The sequence below is a fragment of the Tupaia chinensis genome, unplaced genomic scaffold, assembly GCF_000334495.1.
Source record: "Tupaia chinensis unplaced genomic scaffold, TupChi_1.0 Scaffold000028_1, whole genome shotgun sequence".
NCBI classification, from domain to species: domain Eukaryota; kingdom Metazoa; phylum Chordata; class Mammalia; order Scandentia; family Tupaiidae; genus Tupaia; species Tupaia belangeri.
Window position 1 is genome coordinate 1,370,056 of NW_006159458.1, and position 8,353 is coordinate 1,378,408.

The 8,353-nt window shown below is 39.4% G+C and overlaps 1 protein-coding gene across 1 annotated transcript in view; it reads left to right on the forward strand.

Moving 5' to 3' along the window:
• Positions 1-8,353, forward strand: part of OVCH1 (ovochymase 1) — a 109,217-nt gene that overhangs the window by 67,690 nt on the left and 33,174 nt on the right. Inside the window, 4 exon segments of the mRNA XM_027771127.1 lie at positions 1,194-1,323; positions 2,996-3,121; positions 4,495-4,630; positions 5,605-5,744. Coding sequence (XP_027626928.1) covers positions 1,194-1,323; positions 2,996-3,121; positions 4,495-4,630; positions 5,605-5,744 — 532 coding nt within the window.

An 8,353-nucleotide genomic window follows, 5' to 3' on the forward strand; every position in this document is an offset into this window, starting at 1 on the left:
GCTTTCTGTCTCTCTCTGTCTCTCTGGTGAGTGCAAGCACCCTGTAGCAAAAAACCTCTCCAAAAAAAAAAAAAATTAATTCAATTTATTCTGAGTTCAGAAAAGTGTTTTCCTTTAAAAAAATTTATTTTTAGGTTTTTGCTGTGGGGCATGTGAGCTCAGTGGAGAGAGAGAGAGAGATAGTGAGAGGGAAAGTGAGAATCCACCCTCCATGGGGAATGGCTACACTGCAATATATTGTCCTCCTGGGCTCTTGGGCACACATGCATACACACCCAGCATGAGCTTCAAGATGCTAGGTCCAAGACTTGAACTGTGGTTGGCCATGTGGGAGTCCAGTGCCTTAACCACCACATCATCTTCTTGCCACCCCTCAAAATGTTATTTTGGAATCATGTTACCATGTATTGAGAGAATGATAAAGTGATTGTATAGCTGTTCTTTCTTTTTTTATGCCAGACAGTGGGTGTGCATACACAAGACAGAGGGGGAGGGAGGGAGAAGGAGAGGGAGAGAGAGAGTGATCCCTCCTCCTAACTAGCTAGGTCTGGCCATGATGTAATCCTTTTTCTTTCAGTTGCCCATCTTGTCAGAATCCTAAGCACATGTGTGTTCACCCATTCTGCTTTTGAAGCTGCTGGGGCTGGGACTCAAACCCTGGTCGGCCATGTAGAATCTGGTTTCCTCTGCACAGTGTTTCACAGCTGTGATATGGGGCTGACCTCTCTTTCTTTAAAAAACAAAAGTTATTTTTGTTCCCAGCTCTATATTCATAATATACTAGACTGTTACAGAGAAGGAGACATCTTCTTGGGGAACCTGAATTTCTCATCGTTGCCTGTTGAAAGCCTTGTTTGACTTTGTTGTAGATTAACTGAGAACTTCGTATGATTTTCCAACCTAGCATTTCTTTGAATTGAAATTGTCAGCTTGAACCTCATGAAATTGTTCTGCCTCTTCAAATTATAGCTGGCAGAACTGTAAGGCTGTAATGGAAACATTACTCTTTTTTCAAGTTGTATAGTATCTTTCCATTCTGTAAAATTTTATTTTTCTTCCTGTGGAAGTCAGTTCATCTCTACTTAGCACAAATAAGCATTTACTCATTCTCCAAATATCCAGTAGTATTTCAGCATCATTTGCATTAATATGCCACCTAATGCTCTTTCTCCTTTCCTCCTCCTTGGATATAGTACCTTCTTTTGCTCCCCACAATTATTTGTGAAGTAACTTCTATGGGCCAGGGACTGAATCATTTTGGTTCTGGGGATCCAGTAGCGAACAAAAGGAACACGGACCCTTATGAGGTTTATATCCAAGTAGGTAAAAGACTCGTAACAAAATAAAATATACACTATATTAGATGAAGAGCTAAGGTGGGGAAAATGCAGCTGGAAGCAGGAAAAGAAGTATCTGGAATGTAGGTGTGATATGGCTATCTATACTATAATCAGTATTGTCGGTCTGTCTTTCTTTGTTTTGTTTGTTTATTTGTTTTGTCAGGGGGCATGAATACTTGCCAGAGAGAGAGAGAGAGGGTGTAAGAGAGAAAGAGAGAGAGCTTTTCCTGGTGAAGCGTGTTCATGCCACAGTCCCCTGTCCTCCATTTCTTCATCAGAAAATGGAGAATTGGGACCAACAGTTAGCATAATGGCTATGTCATTGAACTCCCATGTAGTTGACAGCAGTTCGAGTCCCAGACCTGGTGGCTTAAACTCACGCCAGGTGCGTGTGCATGCAAGCCCAAGATCTTGAGAGGAGAATGAAGAAGGCATTGTGGCATGGCCATCTCCCCTGGGGGATGATTTCTCGCTGTCTCTCTGTCGCTCTGTCTTTCTGGCAAGCACACGCACCCTATAGCAAAAACCTTTCCAACAAAAAAAGAAAGAAAATGGAAAGTTTATTTTGAATTTTGTCCATATGTGTATATGCACCTGATATGTTTTGTTTAAGCTGCCAGGGCCATGATTCAACCTGTATAGTCAACCATGTGGGATCCACTTTCCTTAACCACTAGGTTACAGGTAAGCCCAACATGTCTGTCTGTCTGTCTGTCTCTCTCTCTCTCCCTCCAAATTGAGAGGTATGTGTACTTGCCAGAGAAAGGGAGAGAGAGAAAGCATCCACCAGTTGGGACATGGTCCTGCCACACTCCTTTCTCCTTTATTTCTCCCCACCAGTCAGGATTTGGGGCATGCATGCATGACATGTGTGTTTTTCAGGCTGCTGGGGCCAGGGATACAAACTGTAGTCAGCCATGTGAGATCTGGCTGCCAAGGCACAGTGCTTAGCCATTGTGCTATGGGGCTGGCCCTTAGCATGTGTTTTCCTGAGCAGGTGACATTTAGATAAATGTTGCAAAATGATACTGAATTACTCATCAGAGTAGATGAGTTTGATTCTAAGAAACTCACAGGTTGTGTCCACACTTTCTTAATCGGCTCTCGACATCATTTTAGAATTGTGATTATAATGCTCCCTTCCATCTGTGACTTAGTTTCTCAAAGTGAAGCAATCCATAGGATGTTGAATCTAGGGAAGAATAAATTTCCAGGTAGAAAAGGTTGCTCATTATGGATCTTGGTGTTAGAATACTTTAAAAAACAGGTTAATAAGAGAAACATGACACATTAACATCATTTAAAAGATAAAATATCCCCCCTTGGGGGGATCATATCTCACCTACTGTCTCTCTAACATGCACCTTTAGCAAAAATCTCTCCAAAAAAGATGAAATAATTCACCACACGCTTCAAGAAGCACTGTAATATAGTATATTCTGTTAGGTACTGGATTCATGGGTTCGATTCTAGCTCTTCCTACTCCCCCCAGTCTATGACTTTGAGGGAATTGCTTGAGTTCCAGAGTCCTGTTTCTGCACTTTGCAAAATGGAATCAATTCTTGCCTTGTGGTAAATTACTTGCCTAGCCTAGAACATAGAAACTACTCAAAATTTTGTTTTTGTTTTTTACTAGAGTTCCTTTTTTTAACTAGGTGAATTATGCGGAAGAAGCTTTTACCCATTAATTTTCATGAGCTCTGCACGGCTGGTAAGGGTGGCATTTTGTTCTCTGACACAAGGTGCTTTTGGCAAAAGCTATGCTGTCTTCAGAGCCCGAGGTATGTTTGGTCATTTTATAAACTTATACAGGTTAAAAAATTAATGTTATTCTTTAAGGAATATTTTAAAACTTATATGGCATTTCATAAAAACTCATGTTTTGAGGGGAATGAGTTTATGTTTGAAAGGAAACTCTAAGTCATTGAAGATATGGTCAGTCTCAAAAGTGATACCACTCAGTGGATTACTTGATTTACTTATAAATCATCAAGAATTATGATTTCCAGGCTGACCCTGTGGTCTGGTGTTTAAGGAAGACAGATTCCACGTGGCCCATCACTTGGTTCAAATCCCAGACCCAGTGACTTGAAAAACATGTGTGCATGCATGATTCAAATCCTGACGGGATGGAGTCTGGAGTGGAAGGGATTGTAGTGTGACCACACCCCATTGGGGATGCATTTTTTCTCTCTCTTACTCTCTCATGAGGGTGCCCTCTGGCAAATTGTTTTTAATTATGATTTCTGAACATGACTAAGATGTGTTTGTTGAAAGGCGGCATTTTTTCCTATGATTATGATTCTATACCACAGAGAACCTTTTCTGCAGCTGTAATTCTTGTGGATCAGAAGATCTGAGTTCTCAATCTTAGCTGTCTTATTAGTTATTAATTACTTATTAATAATTTGTTAATTACTGCTGTATCAGTTTTCTGTATAGTAAGATTTTTAAAAAAACTAGTTCTTTTCTTGAAACTGAAGAGAATTGCAGAGAATTTATTTTTTAGACCTCTGTATATTGCATATTTGGGGGGAAAAGTTAAATGAGTAGTAAAGAAAAGCTTTCTTATTATATGAAAGATTTCTCTTAGGAAACTCCATTAAGAATATTGATTTCGGGAACAGCAGTTGGCATAATGGCTATGTCACTGGACTCCTATGTAGTCAACCGTGGTTCAAGTATTGGACCTGGTGGCTTAAACTCGCGCTGGGCATGTGTACATGTGTAGCCAAGATCCCGAGAGCAGAATGGAGGAGAAGGGATTGCAGCGTGACCATCCTCCCTGGGGGGTGATTTCTTGCTTTCTGTCTCTCCGTTTCTGCCTTTCTGGTTAGCACACATGCCCTACAAAAAATTAAATAAAAAGAACATTCATTTCAGGTGGAATTGGGCAGTTAGTAGGATTATCTGTACTTATTTATAATTTTCCATATTCCTTAGGCTATGTCAAAGATGGTTCTTAGATGTGCTTATTTTCTGTATCTTTGAACGTTTAAAATAAAGAGACTTTTCAGTGAAAACAACCACCTTCTGATAATTTTCTTTTAAGACCATTAGAGAGGAGAGCTGATTGCCTTGATCTGAAAAAGTGTTTGGAAACCTGTACTAAAATTAATTTCATGGTCATCGCCTCTGTTCATTTCTTTTCTAGTTTCAAAGGACAGCAAAACAGCCAGACTTTCCCAGAGTCCAAACCAAGAGTCCATGGTCACTTGTGAGGACACTCTCCTGACCAAGCTGGCAGGAATCGTAAAAATCCCAAGATCCCCTCGGGGAACCAGTAGGAGGTAAGGAAGAAATGTTTATTGTGATGAGAGAAGTGTGTGAACAGTCACATGTGAATACTTGATATTTGTATTATGTAGTATCCTCCACCTTCTCAAAGAATAGATAACCCCTAATCTGTGGTGTTCTGTATGAGAAAACATTGTGAGAAAGTTTGTTTAGACGTTGTACTTTCTCAACAAAAGAAACCATTTATTGGCCAACATGGAAAGTCAGATCTCTATCAAAGAACTTTGGAAATCAAAACGATGGGTGTACAATATTACGGCACATAATAGATATTCAATAAATGGTTCTTAAATTGCAATTGCAGAAAGTTTTCTTTGAATTAAACAATATAATAAAATTTAAGGCAAGAAAGTAAAAGTGAATATTTGTGTAATACTAATCCTAAGTAGATTCTTTTTTTTTTTTTTTTTTTTTTTGAGAAGGGCCCATGTACTCACCAGAAAAACAGAAAGAGACAGAGAGACAGAAAGTGAGAAATCAACCCCCAGGGGGGATGGCCACACCACAATCCCTTCTCTTCTCAGGATCTTGGGCATGCACACACATGTGCCCAGCATGAGTTTAAGCCACCAGATCCAGGACTCGAACCACAGTCAACTACGTGGGAGTCTAGCGACATAGCCATTATGCCAACTGCTGGTCCCAGTAGATTCTTAATATAGAAGGGAGTCTGGGGAAAATCATGACTAGAATAGGTTCTTACATACATAGATTGCCAATCAGGATTTAGAGCAATACTCATCATTGACCAACCGTTTACCATCCTATGTGAACTTAACTACAACTTTTTACACAGTATTTTATCAGATATAAGTTTTTAAAAATCATTCACCAATCAACGCATAAAGATACACGTACACAAACTAAGGCTCACTGAGAATCAATAACATTGATGCACTTGAGCGAAGTAGATAACAGTATCTTCTGTTTGGAAACCACTTCTGACTTCCTTTCATCCATGCTACAGGTGCCACTGGAGGTTAGTGGCCCCTCCAAATCACATCATTCGCCTTGATATTATTAACTTCCAGATGACACCCACACCTCTGACTTGTCATGGTCACCTGTGGGTTTACGAAGGATTTGGACCAAGCAAAAGATTAATAGGTAACTAATTTTCCAAGACCTATACTATAGATTTTTTCTTTTCTGAAAGATTCTCATATTATATTCAGTACGTGACTTACACATGACATAGACGAGTCTCTTGTGTAATTTTAAAATATCCTTTCTATCAATGTTTGCTTAAAGTTGTCATCGAGGACAGTCACAGTGGCCTCTAGTGATAAGCACACTCTTTAATGCTGAAGCCATGTGGGAAAGGTCCAGGTTCACACCCCAAGACGTCCCTACACATGCTGGCATTCGTGTATGCCCATGATCCTGACTGGCTGGGGCACATCATGGTGCAGACTCTGTTGGGGGTGACTCTCCTTATCCTCGTCTTTCTCTCTTGAAAGAAATAAACTTTTAAGAAATCTATAATTACAATTAACATATTCTTCTCTAATATTAAGTTAAAAACAAAAATCCAATTATGTTTCTTACATGGATCACACCTAGATTAAATTTTCCCAGAAGTATTAACATAAATGATGGATAAAGTTATTTTAGATAAGCGTAGACATAAGAAAATTAAAATTTTATTAATCAGGAAGAATAACATGCACAAGAAAATGCTTTAAGTGGATTTATCAGGTAGTAGTTGGAAAGCTGGTTACTGTGGCTTAAACTTATTTTTCTCAAATAAAAAGAACTCAGTTATGCAACTATGCCACTAGTTCAGCAGTTCAACTTCATTCGCCAGCACTGACGTTATACTGTGATTCTTTGGCATTTTCCTAATGTTTGCATAAATTTTGTTTCTTCAATTATATTGGAAAAGAAAAAAAATTTAAAAAAAGAAAGGGGGATAGGGGCAGGAGTACCCCTCACAAAAAGGCACTCCTGTTTCCAAGATTCCTGTGGCAGATTTCAATCTCTTTGGCTAGAACTGTCCCATGGATGTATCTAACTGGAACATGACTAGGGAGAAGGGAAATGGAAAATGGCTTTGGGCGTTTGACCAATATTTCTAGGTGCAACAGAAAATTAGAGTGGTTCCGAGTCCTGGAATCTGATGATTTTGAGTCCCGAGTTCTATCACTAGTGCTATGACTTTGGGAATGGTCCCAACACTTCCCAAGGCTTGTTTTCTCATTTGTAAGAAGAGACACCTCATCGTCACAGACGCATACATGTGTGTTATAAATTCCCAGTTTATTTGATGAAGGATACAAATATACAATGTAACAGGATGAAAGTCCAGAGGAAGATGATTTATGCTGACGTCTGTTTCTCCAAAAATGACCCCAATTGCAGTGTTATTCTCCACTCAAACGCCTGCCAAAGTTGAATAAATAGCCAATTTCTTTGCCTTTTTAAAGAGTTATTTATTTAAATATTTATTATTAGTAGTAGTAGTGTTTAATTTTCTATAGGGCATGTGTCCTCACCAGAGAAAGACAAAGAAACAAAGTGAGAAAGTGAACTGCCAGGTCTGGGTCTCAAATCAGTGGTTGGCCAAATGGGAGTCCAGTGCTTTAATCACTATGCCACCTGCTGACCCCAAAACAGCTGATTTCTAAACCACTGTCCTTTTTATTCTTTGGATTTACATTATTATTCCAGAACTGAATGCACTGAAAATATTTGTGTTTCCATTTAAGGAAATGTCAATAAACACTGAGCTTTCTTGGTTCCTGAGCTAGCACAATTATAATAATAAGGCCAGAGCTCCTTGTAGAGAGAACGTTCTATCCTTAAAAAAATATTTATACTTTTACCTTTCTTGCCTTACAGGATATCTGTTATCTTGTACTGCCTTATAAGGTGGTTTTACATACTAATCGATTAAAAGGCAAATCAAGCTTATGTTGTATTTAGATTAGAAATACCCATTCTGGCGTCCAGCAGGTGGCATGAAGATTCAAGTATTGAATCTCGCATGATTGGCTGTGAGGTTTGAGTCCTAGACTCAGAGGCTTGAAAAATCATGTCAGTTGTGTGTGTGTGTGTCCAAAATCCTGAGAAGAGAATGGAGAAGGGATTGTGGTGTGGCCATCCCCCCGGGGGTTGATTTGATTTCTCACTTTCCTTCTCTGTCTGTCTGTCTGTCTGTCTGTCTCTGTATGTCATTTCTCTCTGTTAAGTGCAATCGCACTATGGCAGGAAAAAAAAAAATCAAGACATACCCTTTCTGGGACCAACAGTTACTGTAATGGCTATGTCACTGACTCCCATGTAGTCGACCGCAGTTCGAGTCCCGGACCCAGTGGCTTAAAACCATGCCGGGTACGTGTGCGTGTGTGCCCAAGATCCCAAGGAGAATGGAGGAGAAGGGATTGTGGCATGGCCATCCCCCCTCGGGGGAGATTTCTTGCTTTCTGTCTCTCTGTCTTTCTGGTGAGCGTATGCGCCCTATAGCAGAAACCTCTCAAAAAAAAAAAAAAAAAAAAAAGACATACCCTTTCTGATTCCTATTCTTAAGGCTAAGCTGTTTAGATAAAGAAGAAAACATTGTCTTGTTTCCCTTTCCTCCTATGGGTATCAGGGCACACAAAGGCTGGAAGAACAAAGAAAATAAAGAATGTGCATAGGCAGCATCAGTTATAACTTACAATGTTCATGAAATACACACCTTTTCTTCTAAAAATTATTTCATAAAACATGTATTA